Below are 15,336 nucleotides of genomic sequence, written 5' to 3'. Positions count from 1 at the left end.
GTTGTTGAGGCGGAATTGCAGAAGTCGATCGAAAGGAAAGGGCAAGGGAAGGGCCGCCAACTTCAGCTAGCGAGACTTTGGTGCGAAAGAAGCGACGTCCAGTGGCTGCGTTGGCTGTGCCGGTTAACACCACAACAATAACAATAACTGTAATTTGGTAATGAGGCAGCGGCAGTAAGGTCAATTTTAATATTGATTAAGAAGAGGAAGCCCGTTTCCTTGCTTATTCGGGTTGTTTGTTTGTTGTGACAGTACACGTATTATTATTATTATCGTAACAAGGGAGGTGCTGCTTGTTTGTTTGTTTGCTTGTATGTATTGACGCGGCCTTGAGGAGTGAAGGCTAGCAGAGAGGAAAACGATTCGTATGAAAGTTGAGTGGTTCTTTAGGAAAGCAAGCCATTTATTTATATACTCTCTTATAGCCCTACGGCTATGGCTTTGCACCCCCCTCAAGCTGTCAATGCCCTCAAGATTCTACAGTAGCGATGGTATGATAATACCACCATCTGAGCGCAATGGGATCCAGCCCAGGCCTCGATTACTGCCGTGTCTGGTCCCAGTTTAATCTCTTGAAGTGGCCACCTGGGCTCGCAGTCAGTTTTATGAAACGTCTTTGGAGATCTAAGGCAGTCCTTGTGGGCATTGTGGCTATGCTATGTTATGCTCCCGACCAACCGTGAACCTCTTGTTGAAGCGATATCGTGAGTTTCGAATAAGCCTGCATTATGCAGAGCCTCTTGTCTTGGAGACTGTAGCAAATGCATGGTAACCAATGGTACCAATGATGAGAGATCCGTCTTGGCTTACTTGGAGTTACGGAACACGGGGGCGGTTGCTGAAGGTCACATGTTTGGAGGGGTTCAAGGAGGGGCTCAGAAATCATCAATACTAACCAATCTAAGACAATTCAGAGCAGAAAGTCTTTTAAAGCGCTATCTAAGTAGAGCAAACATCAAACCCTTCTCTAATACTAAACATAGACTTTGCAATGCCAATCTCCAAATCGGTGTATGATAGAGATCACCTGATATCCTACGGTGGCCTGATCATCAGAAGCCAGCCTGGGAAGCTTTTCCAACTTTCTGCCAGCCAATCACGTCTGACCATCGAAGCTTGCCGGTCTCCATCGGCAGAACCATCACCTTCGGGTCACCAACCACAACCCTCCATCCAAACCAAACCAAACAAACCAATTCCAAGCCCAAGCCACGGAACCCCTCAGTACCAGGCAGTATAAAATCATCATATACTCTCTCACCAATTCCTCTTCCAAATCCATCGCAATGTACCGTCAAACCCTCACAAGGGCAGTTCGTCCTGCAGTCCGAAGCTTCTCAACTACATCTTCAGCCATGGCCGGCGGCGACACTGGAGCTCCCAGATCCACAGCACAAGGGTACTTATCCCTCCCTATGCTCCTCCCCCTCTCCCTTGATCCCATTCAAGCGAACAGCCAAACTAGCAAGCAAGCAAGCTAACGAAATACCCAAAACAGTGACGCCTTCACCAAACGCGAAAAGGCAAACGAAGACTACGCCATCCGCATGCGCGAGAAGGAGAAGCTCCTCGAGCTCCGCAAGAAGATCGCAGAGCAGCACGACCACTTGAAGAAGCTCGAAGAACACATGTAAGCCATCACCTTGCCTCCGATCCAATCCATCCCATACCTTCCCTCCCATATCATCCGCTACCTTTCTTTACACGCATCACACTCCATTTACTTCCTTCCCCTCCATCACCCCAAGAAAGCAAAACGCACAGGCTAACACCAACCCCCCTCCAGCAATGAGATCTCAAAGTCCTCGGGCGGCGAGCAAAAGTAAGTATTCATATCCCATTTCGGATATCCCGGGGGAGTGTGAAGTGGAGTGGAGGCAAACAAGCAAGTGGATGGATTGGGGTATTTCGTTTGTGGTCTCGACTTCTACATTCTGTCATTTGCTTCGTGCAATGCTGAACAGTGTGTCGCTGTGCCTATAGCTGAATTTCGTATGCCGATTTCATTACGAGAATGTGAAGGGGGAAGGAGAGGGGGGGTGGGGGTGGAGGTGGAAGGATATGAACCGTTGAATTGAGTTGAGCTGTATACAAGGAATGAACACATGGAGTTAAACTCTACACTTGCGTACGTCATGCAGTCGTCAGATACCGTTGTACGACACTACTTTGCTTCGTCCATCTGTTCGTTTTGTTTTCGCTATTCTACAAGTACAAATGTGATTTCATCTACCCTTGCCCTCATGCATTTTATTCCGCATTTCAGATATCACTCGCCCGTTTCAAAGGCCAGATGCTCCATCCCGCCATTGCTAAACGCCAACCCTCAAATACCATCCATTCATGTATACCGCAGCTCGCTCATCTCCTTGCGTACGACCGGTAGAAAGACTCCGCAGCATCATTCTCTAGCCCACCATATCCATTCGACCCAACACTCTGACCCAGCTTCTGAGCCTCTGCGACCTTTGCTTGGAGTAGTGTAGCATTCTGATCAATCCATTGCAATTGGGTCAGGTGGTCGTTTAGGACTCTCACAATATGTGACAACTATTTACATTAGCAATTATGCACTTGGAATCTAAAGGAGGGATAACATACCGGATCATCAGCTTTATTACTCTTGCTCAAAGATGAAGAAGCTTCATTAATAGCCTCAATCATACTTGTAAGATTCTTGCCCATATCCTCCAAACGATCCGTCAACTTCTCCGCAAGCTTGTAGGTGCGTTCTCGCTCTTGATCGGGTCCTTGTAGAGCATCGCCTGGACCTACTTGTCTCGCGAACATCTCATCAACCTCTGACTCGTATTTGTCCAGCCATGAAGCTAGCTCATCTTGCTGGCTCTCTACGTTAGAAAGTTGGCGTTCAACCTCTGAAGTCTCTCGCTCAGCCTCAAATGTCTTTTGGTATAACTTCTGGATTTTATCTCCGTTGTCTACAAGTAATCTATCCCAAGCGGCAACTTTGGCTGCTTGATCTTGGAAGTCTTTTTGATACTTCGACAAGTCAGAGGCCCATCGTGTAATGATCTCATCCATAGTCTTGTTCTTGAGACGTGATAACTGAGAAGCAGGGCCAGCTGTAGAAGCACCGAGAGCAGGTCCTCCACCGGGTTGTTGCGGTCCACTCGTGCTTGCTCCCGCACCTGGGGGGTTCACTGGGCCACCGGATCCTCCAGCTCCCAAGCCGCCTGTAGCAGGAGCTGTAGTAGATGCTGCAGCCGATCCAAATAAGCCACCAGTAGCAGGAGCTGTAGTAGATGCTGCAGCCGATCCAAATAAGCCACCAGTAGCAGGAGCTGTCGTAGATGCTGCAGCCGATCCAAATAAGCCGCCTGTAGCAGGAGCTGTCGTAGATGCTGTGGATGTCGTCGCTGACTGGCTTGCGCCTCCAAATAGGCCTCCTGTTGGAGCTGGTGCTGTAGTCGTTGGGGCGGATGTAGAACTGGTGCTTGCAGGAGGGTTTCCTAAATTGCCAAAGAGACTACTCGACGCTGGTGCAGTAGGGGCAGCTGTTGAGGTGCTCGGGGCAGTATTTTTGGGCGCACCAAGACTGAACAGTCCCCCAGTAGCAGGAGTAGAAGTAGGGTTACCAAACAGACTTGAGGTAGTCGTACCTGGGGCTGTTGTAGAGGATTGAGTGCTTGGGGTGCTCGCTGAAGGAGTGCTGGCCCCGCCGAACGAAAACGATGGGGTTGGAGTTGCAGCTGCGGTCGTGGAAGGATTTGGCTGGCCAGAGCTGGCTGGATTATTGGAGGTTGGATTATTGAGGTTCGCAAACATACCACCGCCACTGGGCTTGGGCGCTCCACCGTTGGAGCCAAAGAGTCCTGAACTTGGGGCTGGAAGGTTTTGGGTAGGCTTTGAGCCTCCTCCAAATAATGAAGATGAAGACTGCCCAATAGCACCCCCAAACACGCTGGATGAAGGGGCTTGGCTATTTGACGGAGGTGGACCAGCTGGAGTGGTAGAGCTCATGAAGCCACCGAATTGCTTGGAAGCTGCTGGGGTGGTTGAACCTGCTGGAGCAGATGTTGTTGCTCCACCAAATGGGTTCGAGGTGTTCCCAGGACTAGAATTATTCTGACCAAAGAGATTACTAGTCAATGAACTTGAGCCGCCTGCTGGCTGCGAGAAGAGGCCTCCGCTTGCTCCACCACTACTCGCGGGCGTCTTGGAGAACATATTACCGCCAGCTGGAGGGTTGCCAACGCTACCTCCAAAAAGAGAAGGCGTTGTCGATCCAGAGCCTGCGTTTGATCCTGCGTTTGCCCCCCTCCGAAGATAGATGGAGCTCCCGTCGTAGTTGTATTTCCAAACGCTGGAGGCTTCGATGTTGACAGATTGCCGAAGAGTCCAGTAGATGTAGTTATGCCAGAATTGGATGCTCCCGTATTAGGGGTGGAAGAGCCACTGCCGAACGTGAATCCCGACATGTTTGCGGTCGCTGGAGGAAGATTGTTGACGGGGCGTTCTCCTAAAGAGAAGGTTAGAGCTTATCCTGAAAAAGGGCGAAGAGGATAAATACGATTTAACAGACCAACTCAATAAGTTGGATTGGGAATCAGCTTCTGCGATCACAACCTCAGCTTCAGAATTCAAAGACGTTGTTCGGGCGCATGCGTGTGAATTGCAATCTTTTTGTTCAAGGTGTAGCTTTGTAGCTTTAGGCGCAGGCGCGTCTGGGAAAACCATCCTCGCGGTTGACATAAAAAAGCGGCGCCCATGTGGCAGTTGCCACTCGGTGGGGAACACTGAAAGTCGCTGCCGCTTTTTCAATACACAGCCCTGGCAACCGATATCAAAGACCCTGGTCTGGACTCCTGTCTTCAAACAAAACAACACCTCCTGAAATACAGCTTCTATTAATTCCAGACAAATCGCCCGCTAAAATATCACATCTCGCTCTTCAGTCACCATTTACGATCAATAACTATGCCACAAGACGAGCATGCGAATTTGGAACCGCCGCCAAGGAAGAGTATGGAGGATCCAGGTGCACACGACCTTGGTAACGATTTACCCTTCATCCTAGGACATTCCCGTGCTGACTGAATGCCTTCAGAATCTTCCGACGACGACGACCATTTTTCAGACGCCCAGTCTGATCTCAAGACAACATCTGGCAACATTTCCCCCGTGCCATTGACCAGAGTCGAGAAAGTCGACGGCGAGCCTAGCCATGGAGAAGTTCCAGGGACAGATGCTTATGACAAGAGGGTGCAGGATGCCGCGCCTGATGAGATAGAAGTCATTCCCGACGGAATTGTGTCTAGGTCGAGATCTGCTACCACTACTCGACCTTCTACGCCCGGAGGACAGCCCATTCCAATTACAGTTGTTGAGAAGGTTAACCCAGAAGCTCCCAGTCATGGAGAGGTCCCAGGGACACTGGCACACGATAAACGTGCTGCAGATGCAGTGCCAGATGTGGTAGTGAGAACTGGGTCGCATAGTCGTTCAGCAAGTGGTCGGTCGAGGGCAAGCAGCACTCCAGGGGATCAGCCGATCCCCGTTACAAAGGTCGAGAAGGTAGATTCTACACCCAGCCATGGAGAAGTGCCAGGGACCAAAGCCTTTGATTTGAGAAAAGGGGATGCTGAACCAGATATTGTGGAGGAGGTAGGAGACGCACCAGGTAGGAACAACCCCTCGCGTTGCATTTCAGAACCATTGACCAGATCAGGGTCGCCAACGTTGCCTGGTGCTAGATCCCAACCCATAAGCCACACGCGGCGGAAGTCATCTATAGCGTTGAAGAAGGCTTCAGCTAGCGATGACTACAATGAGGAGGAAGATGGTTCAGACGGAGAGTTTGGCGATGATTTTGATGATTTCGAGGAAGGGGAGGACGATGCTGAGTTTGGGGACTTTGATGAAGGGTTTCAAGAACCAACAGCTACTTCCCCTCCGCAACAGTCTTTTCCATCCCCGCCTTTATTTGTAAGTAGCAATCTATACAATTACAGCCCTATCTATTCCGCTGCAAAGTGACCATTCTAACAACCTCCCAGCCAGTACTAGATTTCGCCTCCCTCTCAACCCCTTCCGAAATCCACACAGCAACAGAACCCTACCTAAACACCCTCTTTCCCCCCGACACAATAGACACCTCCATCCTCCCACCTCTCATCGCCGAAAACCCCATCTTCCCCACCCCCCGCTCCGCCTCCCTCTGGTCCCAACTGGTCGCCCCTCCGCCCCTCCAACCCCCAAACTGGATCCGCTCGCGCATCCGCCGTCTCTTCCTCGTCTCCCTCGGCGTCCCCGTAGACCTCGACGAGATCCTCCCCGCCTCGAAACAGAAAAAACTCATCCTCCCCTCTATAAACCTCCAACCCCGCACCTCCAGCGACTCGCGCTCCGTCTCGCGCCTCAAGCAAGAAAATTCCTCTTCCACATCCCTCGACTCCCAAGACCAAACCAAACGCTCCGACTCGCGGCGTCGCAAAGGACCTCCCCCCGCCCCCTCCCTCGACTTAGTCTCCGCACGCCAATTATGCGCCATCACAGACGAGGCGCTGAACGGGCTGACGATGAACGAGCTGAAGGAGCATGTTGCGAGGTTGGAGGCCATGCAGGGCACCGCGAACGAGGTGCTCGAGTATTGGACCAAGAGGACTGATGAGAAGCTGGGGGATCGGGAGGCTTTTGAAGGCGTGATTGAGAATCTAGTCAAGCATGCTAGGAAGACCAGGAAATAAGTAATGTTAATTCATAACTGAATGAAGATACATATTGGACCTTCGGGTCACTCAATCAATGCTGCTTGCAAGATTCGATCTGGCTGTGAACGTTATATGCCGAGATTGTGATGTGAGTATGATTGATGAGACAGACAGTTGAAGAAAGAAAGAAAGAGAGCCTTGATCGAGCTTTCGTAACTATGAATCGCTCTCGAAATATTAGCCGCGTCAGCAAGTACAGGAGAAACTACAAATCTAGTATACCAGACACGAGGGAGTGGAGCTGAATTGCAGTATCGAACTTATTGCATACAAGAAACTCATACACGTCTCGAACAATACGTATAGTCCTCGTCGAACTAAAAGCAAGCAAGCTGATCTTACAGAATAATTCACCCAATGCCAAGCCAAACCAAGCCAAGTTCAACATCTAAATCCCCTTACTTTAAAGTAAACAAAACCCCATCTGTCAATTCAATCATTCTACCTACCTAAGGTATCATCTATATTCAAGTTTCAAATCCAGTACAGCGATTAAAAGCATATATATCCTGTTCATAACTATTAAGATCTTACTCCTCGAGGGAGATTATTTTAAGACAATTTATGCATAGTTAAAATATTTTATTTTAGTATTCATTTATAATAAGGAACGTTAAATACTTCGCGCAGATATCAATCGAAGTCTCCCTCCCATCCCATCCCCTTTTAAACTATATACACAACTTTGAACCCTAAATGGTTTTCGCACACATCATTCTTCAAATAGATCGATCCGTCATGTCTGGTATATCCATCCCCCCGAGTTACGTCGCTCATATATTTGCTTTTCCTCATAGATTCATTCCCCTCTGCCTGAAACACCCAGACCGATATTCCGCAGCAGTAAAAGCAATTCCTTTGAATCCAGAAGCGCCCCAAAGGTATTTAAGCATACACAAGGGATCAAACTACATGAGTCAAGCAAGTACAGCACGAATGAATGCAAGCAAGGTATAATCTGCGAAAAATCCATTGATGACTAGTAGCTAAGCCCGCATGATCGAGCAGGTTCCTTTTCAAAACAACGCACTGGGAAAAGAAAAAAAGCGAAGATACATGAGTTGCAAAAACCTCGCACAAGTGGAGAGTCTTTGCTATGTTCCATTTCTGGTCCGACCATGATGTGACGTGTGTATTGCAAAGAGTCTAAACTTTTGATGTTGGCTTTTGGGGGAAGAGGTGTAAAACAACGTTGACGAATTGTAATAAGGAAAGGCATTTGCATGCTCGAAAGCAACGAGCTCTATAAACCATGCATGTGGCAGAAGCTCACAAAGCAGCCCCTCTCAGATCGTGGGAACTGTATCAGGGAAGAAGAATGCAAAGCTATATAACAGGTGGCTCAGAGCGTACAGATAATGTGTTGTAAGGTAAAACGAAATAAAGCAGCGCGTGATAGATCCTCGTGGACGCATGAAGAGACATCTAATGCACTTTTGTACATGGGCATCGTGGAAAATGCAAAATCCCCACCCATCCGATCGATACTTTTGCAGTAACGCTAAGAGGAGAAATAGCTATCCAGGCAGTGGACGCGAAGAAGTAAAGCCGTATAAAAGGGCAAATTCAAGTGCAGAGAACGCCATGATCGCTAGAACAAACTCCAGACGCGGGACATGTATGAATATGTTTTACTGTCAAGGTGTCAGAGTCTGAATAATGAGATGATGGATTAGAAGTTACATACCTGCAACGGTTGGAAATTCCCATACGCGTGCTGAGGAGGCATGCCCATGGATTGGTACTGAGGTGGTGGAGGAGCAGGGCGATACGGGGTGCCGGCTGGCCCTGAATTGTTCTGAGAGCGACCCCAGGAAAGACGGACACGAGAGTTTCCAATTGGATAACCCTGCATCTGGTTGATGGCCATTTCTGCAGCATGGCGTTGAACGAACTGCACAAATCCACACCCTTTTCCAGGTGGGATCTTGACGTACGTAATTTCCCCAAAGCCTTGGAAGAAGGAGCGGAGCTCATCTTCGGTAACGTATCCTGAAAGTCCTCCAACGAAGACAGTGGTATTGTTGGGGTCTGTGAACTGATTCATTGGCTGCGGGGCGCCATAGTAACCCAATGGAGGAGGGGCACCCATAGAGTACATGCCAGGGGCACCGCCCATGGCACCACCACCACCACCACCACCTCCACCCATACCGCCTTGGATTGGCATCCCAGCTGGACCAGCACCGCCAGACTTGTTCTTTGGTGTCGCTGTAGAAATTCTCATGGGGCGGTTGCCGCAGTAAACACCTTGCATCTCAGTCAGGGCTCTTTGCTGATCTTGCTCGTCGGCAAAACGAACGAATCCATAACCACGGGACATTCCCGAGATGGGGTCGGTCATGATTTTCGCGGACTTGCAAGAAGGGAACCTGGCTTGGAACAGGGAGACCAAGACATATTCGTTGACTTCGGGGCCAAGATCACCAACGAAAATCGAGTATTCTGGGCCGCGGTCATCACTAAACAACAGTCAGCATACGTTACAAAGATGCGATAGCATGTCAAAGAGTTGTGGAATATAAACCGGGATTCTGACCGTCTGTCGGCGAGTCCACCGCCGGAGGCCCAGTTGAGCTTGAAGGGACGAGAAGTGTTGGGGATCATGGATCCATTAAGCGACAACGCCTTTGCAGCAGCAGCTGGGGATGCGAAATCAATAAAACAATATCCAGCGTTGCTATCGGATATTAGTCGTGGCACAAGAGATCTCGTTCATGTAGATCGGCTTACCCTGAGAACTTATCTCGGATCATCTTGACGTTCACCGATTCGCCCATGCCAAACCAGACAGAGCGGATGAAATTCTCATCAATCCAAGGCTCAAGCTCGCCCATCCTGTATAATGATAGTCAGCAGCTGCATTGCGGTGATGGGTGTATCTAGTGAGATAGAGAGAAGCAATGGGTTAAGGCCATGTCTTGCCGACGTTACAGTCGAGAGGCTCAAACTCCGACCGAGGAACGTGAGGTGAATAGGTTCACACAAAATGAAACGTGGGAGCGAGAGAAGGCCCATGGACGCGGGTAATGACGTCGTGGGCGCTGCACGGTTACTCCCCACAGCAACGGCGAATTCCACAGATGGAAAATGGCACCATAAGAAAATAGCAGAGTAGAAGCGATGCGGGATAAGTGAAGTTCATGATGCTAGTATGTATCATGTGGAAATATCAACAAGTAACGTACCAGAGAGTTGTCTTTGCATCAGCTTCACCAGAACCATCAACGCCGCCTTGTTGAGCGAAAGGAGCTGGAGAGCTGCCGTCTTGCCCGGGCTGTTGCTGGAGGGGCTGCTGCGCTTGTTGGGGGAGGCCTTGAGGAGGTGGTGGGCCCTGTTGTTGCATGGCCTGGCCGTTGTTTTCCTGGGGAAACTGGCCCTGCTGGTTTGGATCGTACTGGAACGCCATTCTGTTTGAAGACTCAGAGAAGAGAAGGCCGGAACAGTATGAATGTTACAAGAGGTCGTTGGTTGTGAACGGTGTCAGTAGTGGTGCGTGAAGGAACTTTGTGAAGGTGGGAGGTCGGAGAATGTAGATCGAAAGCGAGGTTAAGTTGATGGGCGGGATCTACGAATTCAATTAGTCAGTTTCGAGTCATCAGTCTCGGGTGAGAAATAAAGTAAGTGTTGGCAGGCCCCCAAACGGTTGATGTTGTCCAAAAGCGGAAGGAGTGACCCTCGAGGACACCAGAGAACCGGAATGCGTGGGGGAACAGGTTGAGAGGCTGGCTGTTCAGCGATACAACTACATCCATGCGTCGCTGTAATCGTTGTACAGGTCCAAGATGTCGCCGCTGTTTGCTCCACGGTGGGCGGTGCAAAATAGCGCAGGAGATAGTACAGCAATAACAGCCCAGGGCCGGTCTCAACTACCTTACTAGGTGTGATGCAAAGAGGAAACTAACACTGGAAGTCTAATCTGTATAATCAAAACTGGATGGTAATCTCTTGCTATAAAGATGCTTCCTCCGCTTGAATAGACTTGTAGAATTAGACAGTGATGAATTGCTTGAAGGAATGAAAATAGTACCGCAAACACGCTCGTTGATAAAATATCTTCGCAACAAGCAAAAGTACGCGAATTCAACCTGCAAAATTTTCAAAGCACGTCTGGATGCCTCTGACTGAGCTTTTCAAGCTATTTCGGCCACGCGCAACGACAATCAAAACGCAACGAACGCAAAGGGGCAATCAACTAATTCAAAGACAATGCAACAACCAAAGACAGATACCGGAAAATACGACCAACACCGTGAAACAGTCTTAAAAGGACTTATGCTCGATTAAGTGTTCGCTGCTGATTCAATTCACAGATGCGCAGGGGTGTGTTTGAAACGCAAAGGAATAATACAACGCGCCACCAGACAAGGTAGATAAAAGCAGAACCCCGCAACTCTACAAATCAAGTACCCCGCACTAATTCATTGGGCAGTGTTTCTCTAAGCTCGAAATCAATACAGGCCATCTCGTCGTTGCCCTAGAAAGATAGACGGACACGGGAGAACGAGCGAGCGCCTGCGGATAAACAAACAAGCGCTGCAGGTTGAAAATTTGCAAGCTTGAAAAAGGTGCAAATGCCAGACGGAGTGCGCCGTCTAAGTAAGGTTCGTCTAAACGCACCTCTGGCACTCATCGATAGGGATATAGACAGGCAAGAGTTGTACGCTTCATTACAAGCTCCGGGAGTCCACAATCTGCGCTTCGGAGTCATACAGCGCGCAAAATGAAAATCGAAAAAATGAATGCAAAGGCTGGTGTGGTTTACTTCTTGCACACAGCAAGCATCAATAGAATAGCAGTCAGGTGTTTCGAAGCTCTATTGCAGTAAACGCACTTGCAGCGCACTGGCCAGAGTAGCAAGAGAACCTAGGAACAGTGGTCCTGATACACTCAGATTTCCACTGTGCTGCCTCGATTGCTAAACCCGTACCACTGAGCGGCGATAGGCTTCTTAGCCTGCTCTTGCCACGGCCTTTTGAGGCAATATCTCTTTAAACAGGCACCATTTGGGAAATAGCAGAGGGCGCTCTTCGATGCTAAAACAGCTGGACGTGTTCACACACTGATTCTGTTCGCATATTCTCAAACAATATCGCACTGCGACTTCGTTTTGAAAGACTTTGCTCCATCAATCCGATTTTCCAAATATCGATGACGCTTTTTGGGTCCGAGTATCGAATATGCCGGAAAGATGTATATTCCTCCAGTTCCGGATCTTTCCGAGTCGCGCTTGAGGGGGGCTGCCAACCCAAATTGAGGGGAGAGAAGGGGAGGTCTAGCTTACCTCACAGATTCCAATAGCGGCTTGAAGAAGATATTTAGATCGACGTTCCTAGAGGTCGTTGCGTTCGGCGGAAAGAAGTTGAAAAGCAAGCCTGCAGCAAACCCGATTCGACTATTATTTTATGAGAACGCTTGCGCCGCAAAAATCGGAGGAGTGACGGCGTGAAAGACGGTGATTTTCGCTGAATGGATCGCTGGGGATAAGACCGAATCTGCCAGCAGAGCCAAAAATTAGTCAATTGTCTTTCGGATGAAACGAGTTCGCAGCGCCGGCGTATAGTGAAGTATAGATAGACCACTGGGTCCTGTATGAATGCTTTGCGCCGAGCTCGTAGCAAACGCGCATCAAGCTGTCATGCACCCGAAGACAGTGACCCGGATCAAATGGAATGCGCCAGAGGCAACAGTACAATTGTCCCGGACATGCAAGCTTCCAGGTAGGAACGACAGTCGACGGCGGAGCCAGCAAGGCGCAACAGCAGGCGTGCAAGAGAGGTATATAGTGGTTGAGGGGTTGTTGCGCGGTGGTTGAGCCTCCATCGCGTGTGGTCCAGTTAGGCGCAGGATCTTGCAAAGATCTACTACTACTTACTTACAGGTTGACCAGGTTAACAGGTGCTGAAAAAACCTTGATTCCGATGGGAAAGCAGAGAATTGGAAAACACCGGCGATACGAAAGGACACGAAGGACCGAGTTATCGACAGGAAACAATTGACGCAAACGGATGGACTGGAAGAAGGGATTCGATAGGTGCGAGGATGATGATGATGGTGGGATGGGGAGGATGGAAAGAGGAAAGGGAGGGGAGGTGTTTGCTTGCTGCTGCTACTACGACCGATCGGTACGTTAGGTCGAAAGGTAGGGCAAGCAAGCGCAAGTGCAAGGCGAGAATGGGTAGGGTAGGTAAGGCAGGCAGGCAGGACGCAAGCTTAGTGGTGGGCCTGCAGAGAGGCAGAGAAAACTAAGGTAATAATAAAGGAGGGGACGTGAGAGTTTAGGTAAGGAATGAGCTACCGGAGACTCTTACTTTTTAGGTTGACGGAGGGCCTTGTCTTTTAGTGGGTAGAAGAGGCACTGGACTGGACTGGTGGGATGAATAGACCTGTCCTGTCTGTACTGAATAATAATTACGAGTACCTATGAGCTGAGGTACTGACCTACCTACAGTATAGGTAGTGGTGGACCTCCAACCGTTGTACCAAGCACATCGACATGCAAATGCAGGCTGCAGATTCGCGGGTTGGGTTACTTGACTTGCAGGTACCATACCGTACCGTACAGCAGCAGATGGATGATGGATGGCAGGTTACAGTACCATACCGTAAATATTATCATTTCCATATGCATTACAGTGCAGTGCAGTGCCGGGGCTTGCTTGTGCTGTAAGCTTAAGGGATGGGTTCCCTACTCCTAGGCAGATATATGAGCGCGGAATATGATGAATTAGGCGTCGTGGCCATTTCTATTCGCTGAGCCTGCGCCTGCGCCTGCGTTTGTTTATCCCATGTTCGATTCTGCATAAAAATGTACGTGATACTCTATCATATCCAGTACAAAACTTTCAAAAAGGAAACTTGGATCCAGGCGTGATCCAGCTCTGGTCTGGTTCCCAACTTCTAGTGGACTTCAACATTACCCTAGTGTGCGTTTAAAAAACACCTTTTGGTCAGCAGCTACAACGGAAGCTGTGTCATGGATGGGGCTGGGTCCACCAGATACTCGAATAGGTCCGTCCGGCTACGGTTCCTCGGATCTGGCACAGTTTCCGTACATGGAGCAGAGCGATGCTTCAAGGGACAGGAACTGAGGAAGAGGAACCAACTGCTTGCAAGGCTGGATGCTGCAGGACAAGCTCGGGTTTTTAGTACTGTAGCAGATGCGGGCATACGGAAGGAGGGGCAGGGCAGTACCGTACCGTATTGTAGCAATTCGGGCAGGAGAGGGGAGAGAGGAGAGGGGCTGAGCAGATGGATGATACTGCCGACGGAAAGGGACGAGAAGAGAAGTGAGGGAAGTGGGAGAAGTGGGAGAAGTGGGAGAGGTGAAGAGAAGAGAAGACATAGATAGATACTTACCACGTCCTTCCCACCATCAGTGATACATGCACTTTCTAGGTGTGCATCATTATTGGCTTCTGATTATATGCCCACCCCTATAGTAAGATCCAAAATAAATGTTTGCATGATGACGCCATGTGGATAACCGTACTCCGTAGTCCCGATTCTCCCGGTCGTCACTCTAATAGAAGTAAAAGTCTCCCTCCCCTCCTTACCTACATAAGCGAGCCAGAAGACGTTCATTGGTCATTGTTTTCTATAACTACCCGTTCGCAGTATTCTTTCTCATCTTTTCTTAGCCCTTTTGGCTTTTTATCATTACAAAGTATATTTACTGTGGAATGGATCATCTCTTTTTATTGAACCTTCTTACTACACAAGTTTCAACTCACACCTTGACCACCCAAAGGCTCGAGACTCATCTTCTGGCAACGGGCACACACCGAGTAGCATGAAATTCAACCTTCATGCCGTCTGTCGAAAAGTCATCTCCAAACCCACATCAACAAGTCAAGACTTCCTTGTCCGCCAAACCTCATTCGACAGCCGCAAACCCACTATAAAAAGCCATTTCTATGCCAAATGAATTCGGGCAAGACTATTACAAAGCTAGAAACCTAGTATCAGCCAATGAGAATCCCGGCATTCCTCAACAACAAGAAGAGGGCGGCCGCCACGTGATAGTGAGATGACCATTTCCGGTCGTCGAGGAAGTACCAAGTACCAAGTCCTCAAGTACTTAGGTACTTAGGTACTAACATACCTACGCACCCGCACCTCTCCCTCTGCCGTATTCCGCTGCCTGGATGATTGATGAACGCATGCCGCCACACATCTCCTGCACGTAATAAGTCAAGCCTCTCATTGGCACCCGAGCCCAACAAATCCCCGAACTACCTTACTACTCTCGCATATCGAATCTCGCGTTGCACCCCTGAACGGCTGAACAATACAATCAATCAATCCATCCATCCATCCAATAACGATATACATATCCAGGACCTATGGACATGTAGAAGTCCGTTTCACTCGAACACCTATCTATGGCTTCTTCAACATCATCTCCCTCAGCTACCTACATACATCTACGCCTTCCCTCCCCTCCCTACCTACACCTACCCAAGCGGTGAAGGCTTGCTTTATGGTTCAAGCGAACTGGGAGGTCGCATCTGACAGCTCACCAACCCCGTGTACTTACTTGACTTGTCTTTCCCCAGCACCGGCAGACTCCGAAACCGCACCACAGCGCCGTTCCATGTATCTA

General features: G+C 49.2%; 5 protein-coding genes across 5 annotated transcripts; 2 read left to right on the top strand and 3 right to left on the bottom strand.

Annotated features, from left to right (window-relative positions):
- Nucleotides 1-1,286: 1,286 nt before the first annotated feature.
- INH1 (ATPase inhibitor, mitochondrial) lies at nt 1,287-1,826 on the top strand (the record flags this gene model as incomplete). The annotated part of the gene is made up of 3 exons (XM_031152426.1): nt 1,287-1,399; nt 1,499-1,630; nt 1,787-1,826. The coding sequence occupies 3 exons, from the start codon at nt 1,287-1,289 to the stop codon at nt 1,824-1,826; spliced, it is 285 nt and encodes a 94-aa protein (XP_031003667.1).
- Nucleotides 1,827-2,361: 535 nt separating this feature from the next.
- NSP1 (Nucleoporin) lies at nt 2,362-4,439 on the bottom strand (the record flags this gene model as incomplete). The annotated part of the gene is given in 3 exon segments (XM_031152425.1): nt 2,362-2,550; nt 2,602-4,176; nt 4,194-4,439. The coding sequence occupies 3 exon segments, from the start codon at nt 4,437-4,439 to the stop codon at nt 2,362-2,364; spliced, it is 2,010 nt and encodes a 669-aa protein (XP_031003666.1).
- A 499-nt stretch (nt 4,440-4,938) lies between these two features.
- LHYA1_G007495 (Uncharacterized protein) lies at nt 4,939-6,707 on the top strand (the record flags this gene model as incomplete). The annotated part of the gene is made up of 3 exons (XM_031152424.1): nt 4,939-5,014; nt 5,069-5,946; nt 6,018-6,707. The coding sequence occupies 3 exons, from the start codon at nt 4,939-4,941 to the stop codon at nt 6,705-6,707; spliced, it is 1,644 nt and encodes a 547-aa protein (XP_031003669.1).
- A 1,661-nt stretch (nt 6,708-8,368) lies between these two features.
- Nucleotides 8,369-9,568, bottom strand: LHYA1_G007494 (putative RNA-binding protein; the record flags this gene model as incomplete). The annotated part of the gene is made up of 4 exons (XM_031152423.1): nt 8,369-8,383; nt 8,419-9,193; nt 9,214-9,411; nt 9,465-9,568. The coding sequence occupies 4 exons, from the start codon at nt 9,566-9,568 to the stop codon at nt 8,369-8,371; spliced, it is 1,092 nt and encodes a 363-aa protein (XP_031003668.1).
- Nucleotides 9,569-9,783: 215 nt separating this feature from the next.
- Nucleotides 9,784-10,140, bottom strand: LHYA1_G007493 (uncharacterized protein; the record flags this gene model as incomplete). The annotated part of the gene is made up of 2 exons (XM_031152422.1): nt 9,784-9,880; nt 9,920-10,140. The coding sequence occupies 2 exons, from the start codon at nt 10,138-10,140 to the stop codon at nt 9,784-9,786; spliced, it is 318 nt and encodes a 105-aa protein (XP_031003661.1).
- Nucleotides 10,141-15,336: the final 5,196 nt, after the last annotated feature.

The sequence above is a fragment of the Lachnellula hyalina genome (assembly GCF_007821495.1).
Source record: "Lachnellula hyalina strain CBS 185.66 chromosome Unknown contig00114, whole genome shotgun sequence".
Classification (NCBI taxonomy): domain Eukaryota; kingdom Fungi; phylum Ascomycota; class Leotiomycetes; order Helotiales; family Lachnaceae; genus Lachnellula; species Lachnellula hyalina.
The sequence above is the reverse complement of the archived record's forward strand: the minus strand, read 5'-3'. Positions and strand labels throughout refer to the sequence as shown.